The following is a 15,251-nucleotide window of genomic DNA, read 5'->3' as shown; positions in this document are numbered from 1 at the left end:
AGAGCTCAGTGTTTCTTATATATATATGTAATTTATTTCTGTGTAATTTATATATTTTATTTATTTATTTAAATTTTGGCTGTGGTGGGCGTTCATTGCTGTATAGTCTTTCTCTGGTTGGGGTACTTGAGCTTCCCCTTACGGTGGCTTCTCTTGTTGCAGAGACGGGCTCTAGGGCACGGTTGTGGCTCTCGGGATCTAGAGAGGACAAGGGCTCAGGAGTTGTAGTGCAGGCTACACTGCTTCTCTGTGCCCCACAGGCTCAGTGGCACAGCACCCTGTGCCGCTGCATCCCGCCCATCAGCAAGGTCAGTGAGGCCGAGGGGGTGTGTGACAGGTGGACCGGGCCCAGCATCCGTCTCACGCTGCACCCCGTCCCCACAGGCCTCAGAAAGCCAGCCTGACCTACCAGGAGGGGCTTTCAGAGTAGTCCTGAGAACCACCCTTGCCGGGGACAGGATGCTGGGCTCCTGTCCATGCAGGTATTTTTTAGCCGTTCACCTGCTCCGGTTGGTAGCGCTGCGGCCAGATGGCCCAGCCTCTCCGAGAAGTACTGATGCACCTGTTTCCCCATCTGTGATCTGACCTGGTAACATCTGCCCCGTTATGGCTGTTGGGAGAGTCAAAATGACTCAGTTCTGCCCAGCAAGCACGCAGGTTGTGCCAGGCATTGGTGGGCTCTCAACTGATCTCTGAACACTCGGAAGGTGTTCCCATTTCATGAATGGAGAAACAGGCCCCGAGAGACTAGGTTATGTGCCCCACGACCCACAGCAGGCAAGAGGTGAAGGCAGATTTGAATCTGGGCCGTCAACTCAAATTCCACAGTGAGTTATGTCACTTCCCTTATAGAAAATAGTTGTAAAATGCTGCCAATGAAAGACACACTAGTAGCTAGCAGTGATTGACAATTACTATTTATTTATTTTTAATATGTGTTTTGTTTATTTGGCTGTGCTGGGTCTTAGCTGGGTCTTTGGCTGATGTGGGATCTAGTTCCCTAACCAGGGAATCAAACCCAGTGCGTGCGTGCTGAGTCACTTCAGTCGTGTCCAACTCTTTGTGACCCCATGGACTGTAGTCTGCCAGGCTCCTCTGTCCTTGGGATTTTCCAGGCAAGAATACTGGAGTGGGTTGCCATGCCCTCCTCCAGGGAATCTTCCCGACCCAGGTATAAATCTCTTATATCCCCTGCATTGGCAGGTGGTTCTTTACCACTGAGCCACCTGGGAAGCCCCCAGCTCCCTGCATTGGGAGCACACAATCTTAGACACTGGACCATCAGGGAAATCCCTGACAATTGCTATTTATTAATAACATTTTAAGAAATTTAAATACAGCAAAGGAGAAGGTCCACCAGCCGAGATCCTACATGCTTAGTTTAGAAGCCCGGGAGAGTTTCCATGGTGAGCTTTGAGTGGTTGAAGCAACAGGGCAGAAAGGACCGGGGAGGACTTCCTGTGCAGGGAAGCAAGAGCAGCTGGCCAGCTGCCTCACCTGCCATCTGTAGGAGGGTCTGCACCCAGCTAAAGAGCTGGGGGCTGGGGGTTGAGCCTCTACACCTCCTTCAAGCCTCTCCTGACCCCATTCTCCCTGCAGGAGGCGTCACTGTACTCATTGACACGAGGACGGAAGTTACCTCCTGCAACCAACCACCCAGCATAGGGTACACAGAGATCCCATGTGAGGGGAAGGGCTGCCTTGAGGCCTAGAGAGGGAGGAGACCCAGGAAGGAAAGGGGCTTCAGAGGACTCCTGAGGAGCCAGAAGTCAGAAGTCAAAAATTATAACTATGGCTATAGCTTAGGGAACATCTATATTTATTGAGTGCTAACTCTTGGTGATATTACCCAAAAGCTGGGTTTGCTTCTTGGTGGGTATCGAGCAAAAAGATACTTACAACCAAGAAGTAAGGATTTATATTATTTGCGGCAAGTGAGGAGAACACTTTGGGTATCTCTTCCAAAGCAGTGTCTCCCTGGACAGCAGCATTGGGGGAGTTTTAAGCTAAGGGTACATGCACATTCACAAAGGGGGTTGCATTGAGGCCAGGCTTAGATCACAAAATTAGATCACATTTTGGCCCAGGCCAAAAATGGCTTCTCTTCTGTCAATAAAACCACACCAGTTTCTCTTTCTCCAGGGACACCCCCCACCCCATCTGCTTACAGTAATGCTCCACAAACTACAAACAGCTATTCTGCCACTTCAGAGAGGTGGACACTGGGCTTGGTGAGGTTAACTGCCCAAGGCTGCACACTCAGTGCCAGAGCAAGGATTTGAATCTCAGCGGGTCTGAGCCTAGAGCCTGCTTGGCTAGCCAGCAACCTGATTCAGGGCCAAAGCAGCAGCATCTTCATGTTCCACCCACTCTAAAGAATTATCCATTTGTGGCCTCAGTAACTGCTGAGCTGTTCAGCATCCAGGATCATCACTGGCTCATTTCTCATTGGGTGGCACAGCATGCCTCTCTGGCACATGCCAGCAGCGACCCAGATGAGATTCTCTTTCTCCCTGAGAGAGGTTGCGAGAAAAGCCTCCTTGCCTTGCTCTAGCGTAACTGCCATTTGGGACACAGGAAAGTGTCCAAGGAGGAAGCCCTAGGCTGTTAGTAGGGATGAGGGGTGGCCAGACAGGGAAACCAAGTCCACATGCCCTTCCGGATCCAGAGTAGACCTGGGCAGAAGAGTAGGTAGGTGCCCAGGGCACCCTCTGCCTGGGAAGACTGAACACCAACTTTGGCCATGCATGGTGCTTCTAACAAGTTAGGCTGTTCAATGGCCTAATTAGTTATCGAATGGAAGTCCTACTGCTTGCCACTCACAAAATCAATTACATACTCACAAATGTTGGTGGCAAAAGAAAAGTACTTTTAATCAGAATGCTGGCAATCTGGGGAGATGGTGGACTCAAACTCCCCCAAAAACTTTTAAAGGGAAGAAATCTCAGTTAGTCCTTGAGATCTGGAGTCAGAATTGTCATGAAACTGTTTACCTCAGATTGGAACTTGAACCCATGTGCTGGGGCTCCAAATGAGCGAAAACGTTGCTTGGGACTTGAACTCACAAGATTGGGACTTGAACCCAGCCAAAACCAACAGTCTTCCAACTGAGATCACAGACCTGGTTTCAAGACCTAATGAACCTCGTATCAGAAAGAATTCAGTGAGACACAAAGTGGTAGCTAAGAAATGTATTTATTCAGAAAGAAACAACACTCCATAGCGAGCAGGGCATCGCAGAGGGTGAGTGTTGTGGTCTTGATATACGGTGTAGTTACCTTTTATGGGTTGGGTAATTTCATATGCTAATGTGTTAGTGTTAGTTGCGTCTGACTCTGCGACCCCATGGACCGTAGCCTGCCAGGCTAGTCTGTCCATGGGATTCTCCAGCAAGAATACTGGAGTGGGTTGACATTTCCTACTCCAGGGACAGGCTAATGAGTGGGAGGATTATTCCAACTATTTTGGGGAGGGGGTGGAGATTTCCAGGAGTTGAGCCACTGCCCACTTTTTGGTCTTTGAGGGTCAACCTTTGAGGTCTTTGTGGGTCAAAGTGTCATGGTGGCTCACATTAGCTTGCGCCTGTGTTACAATTAGTTTATACTGAGAAGCAAGGTCTAGTCAACTTGACTTGTCTGCCATCTTGGACCCATTTGGTTCTAATCAGTTTATGTTACGCCCTCTGGTTATGTCATTCTTTCAAAGCTTGTGCCCTGCCTGCTTCCCTCCTGTTTCACCCACGTAGTTAACTTCTTGTGCTCTTCCTCTAGAGGCTATCTTGTTCATAGTTTGTTCAGATTACTGAATTAGAGACTAGAGAAGCAATCCAGTCACCTGCTGAAGTCTTCATTTCTCCTTTTTTGATCTGCAGAAATAACTAATATGGCAAGATATTGTGCGATTAAAATTTCGTAAGGTGTGCTTAGCCCAGGGATGGGTAAAGCATGGTTTCAAGGAAGGGATGTGTGTGCTGGTTCAAAACTTGTTTACAATTTAGCTTTGCTAAAGTGACAAGAAAAGGAGCTTCCTGCTGAGGGCAGTTTCCTGCAAAGAGCTGCTTTCACACTGCCTCACACCAACAACAGCATCCAAAGGTCCTTATAGGACCCGCTAAACTGGTTTAAATAATCCTAAAGCCCCGCAAAACTGGTTTAAATAATCCTCACAACCTAGGCTAGGGCGGGGAAACAGTACAGTTTTCTGATACGGTGGCCGAAAGATCCAGAATTTAACACCTCCTCAAAATGGCTTACCAGGGAGTCCCATAATCATGAGTCAGACTACCAGGTCTGACTGTGATGAATACAGGTCTATGGCGGCCCAGGTCTCTCTGTGTTGTGACTGTCTTGGCGCCGCGATGACCAAGACATATCATTCATACACTCTCCTTGGCGCGTGAGGCACCCTACACTTGGGAAGTTCAGCCCTGTATTCCCTGCAAGAAGGATGGACCTGCGCCCAGGCATCCGCCTCACTGCATCAACACGGGGACCTCGCCTTTGCCACAACCAAGATGGCTCCACCGCCCAGAGTCCCTCCCGCGCTCGGTCCCCGCCCGACTCCGACCTCCTCCATCACTCCGCCAACCGGCCCCGCCCGCGCCACGGCGCCAAGATGGCGGCCAGACACTCGGTCGGAGCGCCCCCTTGGCGGATTACTTAAAATGGCGGCACGGGGCGGGGCCGTCGGGCGCGGGGTACGCTGGGGCCGGCGCGCGGGCTGCCGGGAACGGGGCGGAGCGCGGCCGCGTCGGCGCGTCGAGGGGGAGAGGCAGCCGCCGCGATGGTGAGCGGGCGCGGGGGGAGGGGCGCCGGGCCGGGGCCCGGGTCGGGGCCGGGGCCGGGCCGGGGCCGCGGGGCCGCGCGGGGGAGGGGTGGGGGCCCGGCTCCGCGCTCACGCCGGCCTGCCGCCCCCAGGACGTGTTCCTCATGATCCGGCGCCACAAGACCACCATTTTCACGGACGCCAAGGAGTCGAGCACCGTGTTCGAGCTGAAGCGCATCGTCGAGGGTATCCTCAAGCGGCCGCCGGATGAGCAGCGGCTGTACAAGGTGCGGTCCCGTAGGTTCCGGGCGCTTGGGGGCTGCAGGCGCCCGTGGGCGCACGGCGGCAGCGTCGTTGATGTAAACATCGGCGACCGGCCGCCGCGGGCCGGAACTCCCCAGCGTGGGGCCGTTGCTCGAACTCGGGGAGGTGAAGCCCCGATAGCGCTCGCTGCACTGGGGTTCTCGATCAGGAGGGCGTGAGCGGCTCGCGCCAAACCCTGTGCTGAGCGCCGAGGGCCGGCGTCTCATCTCATTCCTACAGCGGTCCCCCTGCGACGTTCTGGCTCTTGACTTCCTAGCTCGGCCGTGAAGAAAACTGAGGCTCGGAGGTGGCCTCTTGACCAACCCAAGGTCGTTAGCAGTCAGGATTCCAGCCGCGATGCTCTTATATCACTCGCCCCTCGGCCCAGACACTCCTTAATGTAAAGAAACGTAAAGAAACGGAGGGTGTTGAGATGAGTCAGGTCCCACCACTTCTTCCCTCAACAACTGTTTATTACTCCTCAGCTTACTGGTGATGTTCTAAAAGCCCCGCGCCCTACCCCCTTTCCCCTTACAAACCAATCGCAGTTATTCAGCAAGGATGGCTTGGGGTTTGGCGTTTCGGGGCAGTCCAGAGTGTCGGTCCCTCTTTCAGGTCTGGCAGCAAGAGGTCGCTCACCTAAGTGCATTGATCTGCTGCTGCCTGGAAACTGATCTTTTGCTCCACTCCCTTAGTCTGTAAAGGCTTTTTTCCCTTATCTACTAGGATTTCTGTGATAAAGACCCTTCCTGCTGCTTGAGTTCGTTGCACTGTGTAGCCTTTGCTCATTGAAGCCTCTTGGCTGCCCTATGAGTTGGGAATTCCAATAACTTCTATTTTACAGATAAGAAAACTTCACATCAAAAAGAGGAACCTGTTAGTCCAAGATGGTAGAGCTGGGGTGCAACCAGCTCTACCTGTGGCCAGATTGGTTCACTGGCACTTGGAATTGCATTCACCTTAGAGTTAGTGGGTGGGGTGGGGAGCGGGGGAGATTCCAGAGCCCTATCCTGGGAGATTCTGATATGGAAAGTCTTGGGTGTAGCCCTGGAAACTTACATACTCTGGGGTGGTTCTGGGCCCTACTTGGGGCTGTCTCTCTTCCCTCTTCTGACTTTGAATGTAGGTATTGACCAGAGAAGTCTTTGTGACTTGCCTCTTCTGGGGCCTCTCCTGAGACCCTGCCTTCCTCTCTCCTCAGGACGACCAGCTTCTGGATGACGGCAAGACGTTGGGCGAGTGTGGCTTCACCAGCCAGACAGCACGGCCTCAGGCCCCCGCCACTGTGGGGCTAGCCTTCAGGGCAGGTGAGAGGGGCAGTGACAGTGTGGAAATGGCCAGTGAAAGGGGTGTTCAGGGAGCCTGCAGCTGTTCCTCCAAGCCTCTTAAACCCTGTCCCCCCTCATCAGATACAAGCAATAGATAGTGTGCTTGCTTCTCCACTACAAGCAGTGTGAAGCATGTGAGATGCTTGTAGAAACTGAAGCCCATTTCTTGGAAGATTCAAAGATCCTTAGTCACAGTACTGGCTTACATTTACAGAGGACTAAGGGCCTGGCCCTGCAGTCTGCATTTTATTTCCATTGTCCGATCCAGTCCTCTGGCCAGCCCTGAGGGGTAAGCACTGCCATTCCCATTTGGGAGCTTTGGATGCCCAGGCTTGCTGGCAGTCACGTGGGGACCCCCCAGTCCAGATGCAGGCTGCTGGGACCTTGTTTGAGCTGGGTGCCATGCCACCTGCTGTCTCCATGGTGCATCTCTGTACTGGGCAGACTTTTATCAGGATCATTTTAAGGATGAGTGAGCTGAGCCTGCAGAGGTTAGATTGGATCCTGCCCTTTCTTGCCCTCAGAGCCAGTACGTTCCTCAACCACGTGCCACCCTGACCAAAGCTTAGATACCTGAGTGGTGGGGGTTGTTTATGTTGCTCCAGTGTATCTCTTTTCTCAAGATTTAAATTTTATCCTTTGTTTCAGAAAATTTAAACAGAAGTTATAGGGTCTTTTCACAGCTGTAGACCCAGGAGCTGGTGAATCTGGATGAAGTTACAAGTTTATTTTTGTAGCTTGTAAGAAATCTTAGCGAGGGCTCAGGAGGGAGCATATAGCCTCAGTTAACTTTAGCCTCACAAATATCCTGTTCTGAGGACAAAGCAAGTGAAGCTGTAGCAGCTGTGTCCTTGGACAGCTACATCATGCCTGGTGCCTTCCAGACTGGGGTGGTCTCCAAAAAGGAGTATGATGCCGGGACCAGCCTCACAGCGAGGGGGTGAGCCCCCGTGCACCCAGGCCCCACAAGTGCTCAGGAAAAGGCAGTTCTAGGGGCCTTTATGTGGGTTCCCTTGAGTCTCAGTAATGGGCAGGCAGATGCAGTGCTCTCTAAAGGTGTTCTCTGAGGCAGGTAGTACGTGTGTTCTTCCTAAGCTAGGCCAGGCTGCAAGCATCTGCATGCATCCAAGAGAAGGTATCTGTTCCTCTGACTTGAACAAAGGCACTCTATGGACCGGCAGCACCTCAGCCATCTTGCAGGTGGACACGCTCACAGTGCAGTAAGGTGGTTGGTTTTCCCCATGACCCCCAGTTGTGGCATACGTTGTGACTGCGCCTTGGGTGGCAGCACCTCAGGTATGGAATAGCCGTTTTGATGAGGGCTGTGGTGTGGACTGAAGACAGGCTGATTCTACTCACAAAAGTGCATTTCTTGGGTTGGGGGTGGGGTGGGGCAGGTTGTCTCCCTGTGTAGAGAGACACGTCTCCGTACCCCACCAAAGTGGCTGCTTAGATAGGGAGGTGTGGCAAGTGTCAGGTGTTATATGGCAACTTTCAGACCGTTTCCAAAGAATGGGGAGAGGTGATAAGACTCAGATTTGTGTCTTGGAAGATGAATTGGTTATTAAGCTGGGCCAGGTGTCTTTAGCACTGTTGACATTGGGGCTGGATGATTCTGGGGGAGGTTGTCTTCCGCATTGCAGGATGTTTAGCATCTCCAGCTCCTAGTAGGTCATCTCTCCACTAGAGGCCAGTTTCAGCCGATTAGCCAGGGAGCCTAATTGGTTGAGAGGTTTTTCATGCAGAAGAAAAAATGCAGTTCATTTGCTCTGTGCTGAGGTCACAGCAAGAACAAGACAGGGAAAGCTTCCTGGGACCCGCTGTTCCTAGTAGAGCAGTGGTCACGAGAAACAGGGCATTCCCAATCGGTGGTTGTGTGTCCTGGGCGTTGGGAACACAGAGGGACTATATAGGGTGCCTGGGGAAGGTTTCTCTGAAGAGGGAAGAGGTGGTATCTGAATGCCCTTGGGTGCCTGGAGGCAGCAGCCATTCTAAGTGGCAGAGGGCAAAGCAAGAAAAAGTTTGATGTGGGAACATGTGGAGCAATATAATGTCATGATGCGAAGTGTGAAGGGAATGGGGGAGATTGTAGGCGGGTGCAGATCAGCCCGGAGGCTTACTCAGGGAGACAGAGTAAGGAAGAGGGTCCCCGCAGCGGAGGCCACCTCAACTCCAGCGAGGACCCCTTTTCTCTCCCTCAGATGAGGCATTCGAGGCCCTGCGCATCGAGCCTTTCTCTAGCCCACCTGAGCTGCCGGACGTGATGAAGCCACAGGACTCAGGAAGCAGCGCCAACGAACAGGCTGTGCAGTGAGAGGCCTCCCCCAACTGTTCCCTCAATAAAAGATTTCGGTGTCCACCTGGTTGCTGCTTCTTTCTGCACACCCTCTCCTGACTCAGGCATGCCCCTCCCTGGTGTGTGGCCCACCCTCAGCCTCTAGCCCAGCCTTCTCAGCCTGGGGACAAAAAGGTATCCCGCTTTGTTTCTTCAGGGCAGCCCCACTTTGGGGGCAGGGGACACAGCCAGAAAGCAAAGGCAGCTCCTCTCCTAGCCCTCCCACCCCCAATAAAGTTTGTAGACCCAATTCCTGCATTTCTCATTTTTATTTGACAGAAAAAGTTGCTCTTGCTGTACAGATTTTAAAAAACCAAAATGCCTTTAAGAAACGTGAAGAAAAGTTGGGGGGAGGGGCCACAACCTCACTGGGAGGCCAGGAGGAGCCAACTGATTTCAACTCCCCTTCCTTCTGGGTGTAACTCACACAGGTCCACAAGTTCCAAACCATCATCCCCCCCCAGGAACTCGGGGTTCAAGGGGGGCAGTGCCTCCGAAGTCCTTTCTGAGTCAAAACCTGGGAGTCCCAAACCATATCCTCCCCTCCCACAAATCCCATTCTCATTCCCAACCCACCCCAAACCCCCCAAAACATGTGAACCAGGAAAAACTCACAGAGATTAACATTTCACAGAACAAAGAAAAAAAGGAGGGAGGGAAATAAGGGAGCCCTCCCCAACGGGATGCTGCCAGGGTTGGGGGGGAAGGCAGACAAGGACCCCTTCCCCCAGCTCTGTTGGGAAAAAAGAAGGGCATGCCCCGCAGCTCCAGAACTTGGGGCAGGATGGAATTCCCCTGAAAGGATTCACGGAGACCTGAAACAGAGGAGAATCATCAATGCAAAGGCCCAAGCAGCCCCGCGGCGATCAGCAGTGTGCCCAGCCCTGGAGTGTGACAAGGACTCACCTTGAGGAGCGGTGCCGCACAGGGCGGGGGCTGGGCGTCTCCTTTCTGCGCTTGTGACCTGGGGAGCGGCTGTCCCCACGCTGGCTTCTCCGGGAACCCCGCTCACTGCTGCTGCAATGGAGAAGCGTCATGAGACCACACACAGCACATCACCAACACCTGGTACCCTGGAGCCTTAAAGCTTCACTCTGCAGAAATCAGCTGCTAGACTGGGCTATTGGCAGGAGAGCACAGTGGCAACTGTACCTCTGCTGGTCCCGCGGCGAGGGCTGGGGTGAGGGGCGGCGGCGCTCAGCGGGCGAATAGCTGAGGGACCGGGAATCCCGGAGGGAGTCTATTGGCTTCCGGGGGCTGCGGGACCTGGGGATCAGAGCAGGTCGCCATAGTGCCACACTCTTCTAAACCCAGCAGCCAACACTCAGGACCACCCCCATCCCACCCCAGGTCCTGACCGCCAAACCTCATACCACACAGGGCCAACCTCAGACCCACCTTCATCCGCTCACTCACCCATCCGCCCGCACACCATCCACCGAGTCCCCCAACAGGCGGGGCACAGGGTGCAGCGGGGGACGCAAAGATAAAGACAGTCCCTGCCCTTGGAGGGGCTCAGTCTGATGGTGAAGGGAGGCCAAGGGAGGCTCGCTGGGCCCCATGTGTGGGAAGCAGCCCCACAGTTGTACACAGGATGTACACGGGGTCTGGGGACCCAGGGGAGGGAAGACAAGGGCAGGGCAGGGAAGGGGCAGGGCAGTCTTCTCGAAGGTGCTGTTTGAGCGGAGTCTTGCAGAACGAGTTCACCAGGCAGACAAGGGAATTCCAGGCAGGAGGAACAGCATGTCCAAAGGCATGGGGTTCTCCTTAGACTGCAAGGCGCTGTTGAGTGTGGCTGGAGCACAGGGCATGTGTGGGGGCGGGCAGGAGAGGAGAACACAGGGCAGGCAAGGCCAGTTGGTGAAGAGCCTCACACGCCATTCCCGCAGAGGTGGGGCTTTATCCTGCAGGCCACAGGGCGTCCCGGAAGGATTTGTGGAGTGAAGGGAGTAACCAGATGTGCGGTTTTAGAAAGATCCCTCTGGCTACATGTGGAAGAGAATGGCGTGGAGGCAGGGAGACAGGGAAGAGGCTGTGGACAGAGTCGGGAGAAGATGACGGTGGCCAGACCAGAGCCCTGGTAACAGTAACAGGCTGACTTAAAAGCTAGAATCCCTGGGACCTGGGACCAGGCTGTATGTCACGGGCAGGGAGAGGAAGGAACCTAGGACTCCCCAGTTCTGGCTCACGCACCCGCTTGGATGGCGCAGCCCTCCGCCAGCACAGGGCACAAGAGGAGCAGGCAGGGAGAGGAGAGCCCAACTCCTCCTGTACGAGCAGACACACCCAGGGTCACACCCCACCCTTGTGTCCAGCAAGGCAGCACTCACCTCCGCTCGCCAGGGGGTGGCTTCTTGGGGCTTGCAGGTTTGGGCAAGGCCTGAGGGCCAGGCTTAGCAGGGGAGGGAGAGGAAGAAGTAGAGGAGGAAGAAGAGGATGAGGAAGAGGAGGAGGAGGAGGAAGAAGAGGAGGAGGAAGAGGAGGAGGATGATGAAGAGGAGGAGGAGGAGCTGGAACTGGAGCTGCTAGAACGCCTCTTCCGCTTGGCTGGGGCTGGCTCCTGAGGACGGCCCTCTCGAACAGCCTCCTTGGGGGCTGGGGCAGGGCTGGGGACCCTGTGGGAGAAGAGGGTGTCACGTGGAGACGAGCTGCCCCAGCCCCAACCCTACCTTCCTTGGCCTGGAGGAACGGCAGTGGGGGAGGGGTGCTGAGGAAGGCCCTGGGAGCTCTCTGAACTGAGAGCTGAGCCGGGAGCCTGTGAGCGCATTCTCTGGAGAGCGTGGCCCCAGCCGACCCAACAACTGCTAACACAAGCAACAGGCTGGGGCCCGCAGCAAAAGGGATCAAGGTTAAACCTCAAGAATATCCCTGAAGGAGGAATAAGGCCCCTGGGCTCAGGTGTGGAAGCCGAGCTGGGTGGTCTCCGTCCTCGGAGAGGAGAGCCGCAGCTTGGGGAGGCCACTGTGTGTGCGGGTTGGCTGGGGGAGGGGCCGTCCTGCCTGGAGGCAGGGAGAGGGATAGGATGACCTCTGAAGATCCTTCCAGCCCAGGGAGTTCCTCTTGAGGTCTAACTGCCATCCCTCCTGCTGTAAAATTAAGTCCATTTCCTCTAGTTCTGTCCTCTGTAGAGACGGAAAACTTATCATTATCCTCTAGAGAATTAACCTTCGGAGACTTTTACCTGTCCCATCCCTCCCCCCTTTAACCCCCACCCCAGCATTCTCTTCTACCCCCATCTTAAGGGTCAGGGTCCCATACCTCCTCTCAAAGAGCAAAGAACCTCTGGATAGGGCTTCTCCCTCCCCACTCCCACCAACCATCCCCGAAGCCTTCCCCGTACAAGAGTTCTACAAGTCCCCTCACCTCTTCAGTGCTACCTCAGGTTGCGCAGGAAGGCTAGAGCCCTCCGAGTCACTAGAGCTGGAGCCAGAGGAGGAGGACGAGGACGACGACGACGAGGAGGAGGAGGAAGAGGAGCTGGAGGACGAGGAGGACGAGGAACTCCGCCGCTCCTTGGCTGGCTGCAGGGCAGCCAGTGTGGAAGGCTGCTGGGCCCCCGCACAGGCGGGTGGTTCCCCACCCTCTGGGTGGGACACCCCGGGGACAGGGCCAGAGAGCATGCCATTGTGGTCACCAGCAGAGGACGTGGTCTTTGCCACCGTCCCAGAGGAAAGGGACTGCGACCCTGCTACAGGGGTGGTCTGGGCAAGCAAAGATCGAGATTGGTCAGAAAAAGCAGATGGCACAGGGGACCTAGGCCGATCTTGAGCTGGAGGAAGAGCAGACTGTGAAGGAGCCTGGACCATTCTAGAAGCAGGAGATGGAGCCCTCTCAGAGGTCACTCTAGACTGGCTTGGGGCAGATGGCGGGGTTCTGGAGCCTGGGCCCCCTGGTGGGGTTCTGGACCTGGCTCGGTCAAGGAGTGGTGGTGAGGTTCTCCCACTAACACGCTCATAGGCAGAGAGGGGCACCCTGGGGCTGGTGAGGTTTGCACCAGACAAGGCTGGAGCCATTCTAGCACTAGTGAGGTTTGCAGGGGCCAAGGCTGGAGGGGTTCTTGAGCTGGCGATATTCACAGGTGCTGTGGCATGTGCAGACCTAGGACCCACCAGGTTTGCAGGGGCTGGAGCCTGGGGTGCTCTGGAGCTGGACGGATAGTTTGCAGCAGTTGGAGCTGTGCCAGAACCCGTGAGACTCAGAGCTGCCAAAGCAGCAGGGGTTCTGGCTCCTGCTAGATTCACAGCTGGGGCTGTGGGAGTACGAGGGTCAGCGAGGTTCACAGCCGAAGGTGCCACCGCTGTTCTGGGGCTGGCCAAGTTCATGGCTGCTGCTGCAGCTGGTGTTCTGGAGTCAGCCAAGTTGACTGCTGAGGGGAGGGCAGGTGTCCTGGCGCTGGCCAGGTTCATGGCTGCTGCAGAGGCTGCAGGGATCCTGCTGGCAAGACTGGCTGCAGGGGCCGTTCGGAGACTCATGAGAGGCACTGGAGCTGGAACCTGGGACATTCTCGCAGCAAGGCCAGCGGCAGACATGGACGGAGGCGGCCGAGCAGTGCCAAGGCTGATGGCCGTCAGGGCAAGTGCAATTCTTGACTGAGCATGGTTTTCAGGTACAGATGCTCTCGGATGATCAGGAATTCGGGGACCTGGACCATCCATCATGGAACCGCCAGCTTGCTGCAGGACAGACATGGGTGTTCTGGAGCTGCCGAGGGGCTCAAGCACTCCGGGTGACCTACAGCGGTCAAGAGGAGTTGGTGACATGCTAGGACGGCTGAAGCAGCCCATTCTGGAGCTATTGAGAGCTACAGGAGGTGTCCGAGAACCAGAATGGTTTCTTGTTGCTGGAGGAGTAGCAGAACGTGATCGATCGGAACTGCTTCCAGAGGCAGAACGCCTGCGGATGGCCGGAGGAGATCTTGTTAAGGACCGTTTGCCCCGAGTTGTTCGTGGAGTACGGGATCGGGAACGGCGGCGAATAGCAAGTGGCGAGCGACTCCGAGAGCGCTTTCGTGGCAGCAATGGGGTTCGAGACCTGGAGCGGCGCCGAATAGCTGGAGGAGTTCGGGACCTCGATCGGCGGCGTGTCACTGGAGAGGTTCGCGAGCGAGACCTCCTTCGAGTTACTGGAGAAGTGCGAGATCGTGATCTCCTTCGGGTGACTGGGGATGTTCTGGATCTCGATCTTCTGCGAGCGATAGGGGAGGTTCGGCTTCGAGATCGCCTTCTGGTTACTGGTGGAGTCCTAGATCTGGACCTTCTTCGAGTCACTGGTGGCGTTCTAGAACGGGAACGCCGGCGGGTCGGTGTTCTCGACCTTGAACGTCGGCGGGTTACTGGTGGTGTTCTGGACCTAGATCGCCTTCGACTCACGGGCGAAGCTCTTGATCGGGATCTTCGTCTAGTCACTGATGTCCGGGACCTGGATCGTCTCCGACTGACTGGTGAGGTTCGAGACCTGGACCTCCTTCGGCTAACCAGGGGTGTTCTGGACCTGGATCGCCGGTGGGTAGCTGGAGAAGCCCGAGACCTGGAGCGTTTCCACGGTGCTGGTGATGTGCGTGAGCGGGAACGCTTCCGACTGGTTGGGGGTGTCCGAGAGCGACCTCTGCGACGTCGAGAGGAGGTTCTGGAACTCTCCTGCCGAGCAGGAGATCTTGAATGGTAACCAGAGCCTCCCCTCCGACGGCGAGTAACCCGAGACCTCGACCGGCTCCTCTGTCTTCTCCGAGAGGTTGACTGAGAAGATCCAGACCTATCCCGACGTCGAGTGGCCCTGGTTTTCTCCCTCCTCGAGCGGGAACGGGACCTCTGGAGCCCACGAGGCTTTGGTGAAGGAGAACGGCCTCTCCTTGAAGTTGTCTTAGTGCGTGGAGAGGATGCTGAACGCCGCCGGCGTGAGGATCTCGACTTTTCAGCCGGCTCTGGGGAAGACACTGAGGGACTTCTTCGGCGTCTTGGGGGAGTTCTAGAGCGGGTCTCTGGTGAGGATGACGCAGAACGGCTCCTACGGGAGAGCCGGGCCTTCCTAGTCAGCTCAGGAGATGACCGGGAGCTGCGACGCCGCGGCGGAGTACGAGACTTAGTCTTGGGCTCTGGTGATGACCGAGAGCTTCTTCTAGCAGTTCTGGATTTGGGAGGGTGTTCTGGAGAGGACTCGGAACTGCTGCTTCCTTCAGGAGAAGGGCCTCTGCCTTTGCTTGATGAACCTGATCTGCTTCGTCTTGGAAGGACTCGAGGGGCAGGAGCCTTGGGTTCAGGAGAGGAATCAGAACCACTCTGTGCCCTGGGTGCTGCTCTTGGCTTCTCTTTAACCTCAGGGGATGAGCCAGACCTGCTACGCCGAGGAGAAGGCCGGGATTTGCTGTCCACCTCCGGAGAGGATCCAGAGTGACTCCTCTGCCTGAGTGGCATTCGTATCTTAGCTTTAGAATCTGGAGAAGAGTCTGACTCACTTCTCTCCTGAGGGGATGCACTGGGTTTCCCATCGAGTTCCTGAGAAGATCCAGACCGACGTCTCTGCCC

The 15,251-nt window shown here is 55.4% G+C and overlaps 2 protein-coding genes across 4 annotated transcripts; one reads left to right on the top strand and one right to left on the bottom strand.

The window, feature by feature from the left end:
- The first annotated feature begins 4,662 nt into the window (after positions 1–4,662).
- ELOB (elongin B) lies at positions 4,663–8,758 on the top strand. The gene is made up of 4 exons (XM_070362284.1): positions 4,663–4,785; positions 4,917–5,051; positions 6,269–6,374; positions 8,597–8,758. The coding sequence occupies exons 1-4, from the start codon at positions 4,783–4,785 to the stop codon at positions 8,707–8,709; spliced, it is 357 nt and encodes a 118-aa protein (XP_070218385.1). The 5' UTR covers positions 4,663–4,782; the 3' UTR covers positions 8,710–8,758.
- A 222-nt stretch (positions 8,759–8,980) lies between these two features.
- LOC138985550 (serine/arginine repetitive matrix protein 2-like) lies at positions 8,981–12,233 on the bottom strand. Of its 3 annotated transcripts, XM_070362281.1 has the most exons (6): positions 12,094–12,233; positions 11,758–11,852; positions 11,061–11,345; positions 9,883–9,996; positions 9,637–9,747; positions 8,981–9,545 (listed from the first exon to the last, which is right to left on the bottom strand). In XM_070362281.1, the coding sequence occupies exons 2-6, from the start codon at positions 11,832–11,834 to the stop codon at positions 9,536–9,538; spliced, it is 597 nt and encodes a 198-aa protein (XP_070218382.1). In that variant the 5' UTR covers positions 11,835–11,852; positions 12,094–12,233; the 3' UTR covers positions 8,981–9,535. The 3 variants fall into 3 exon arrangements, with proteins under 3 accessions (XP_070218382.1, XP_070218383.1, XP_070218384.1); XM_070362282.1 differs by lacking the exons at positions 11,758–11,852; positions 12,094–12,233 and adding an exon at positions 10,147–10,525 and having other exon boundaries at positions 11,061–11,200; XM_070362283.1 differs by lacking the exons at positions 11,758–11,852; positions 12,094–12,233 and adding an exon at positions 10,147–10,525 and having other exon boundaries at positions 9,637–9,744; positions 11,061–11,200.
- Between the last annotated feature and the right edge of the window lie 3,018 nt (positions 12,234–15,251).

Source organism: Bos mutus, chromosome 25 (assembly GCF_027580195.1).
Source record: "Bos mutus isolate GX-2022 chromosome 25, NWIPB_WYAK_1.1, whole genome shotgun sequence".
NCBI lineage: Eukaryota > Metazoa > Chordata > Mammalia > Artiodactyla > Bovidae > Bos > Bos mutus.
The sequence above is the reverse complement of the archived record's forward strand: the minus strand, read 5'-3'. Positions and strand labels throughout refer to the sequence as shown.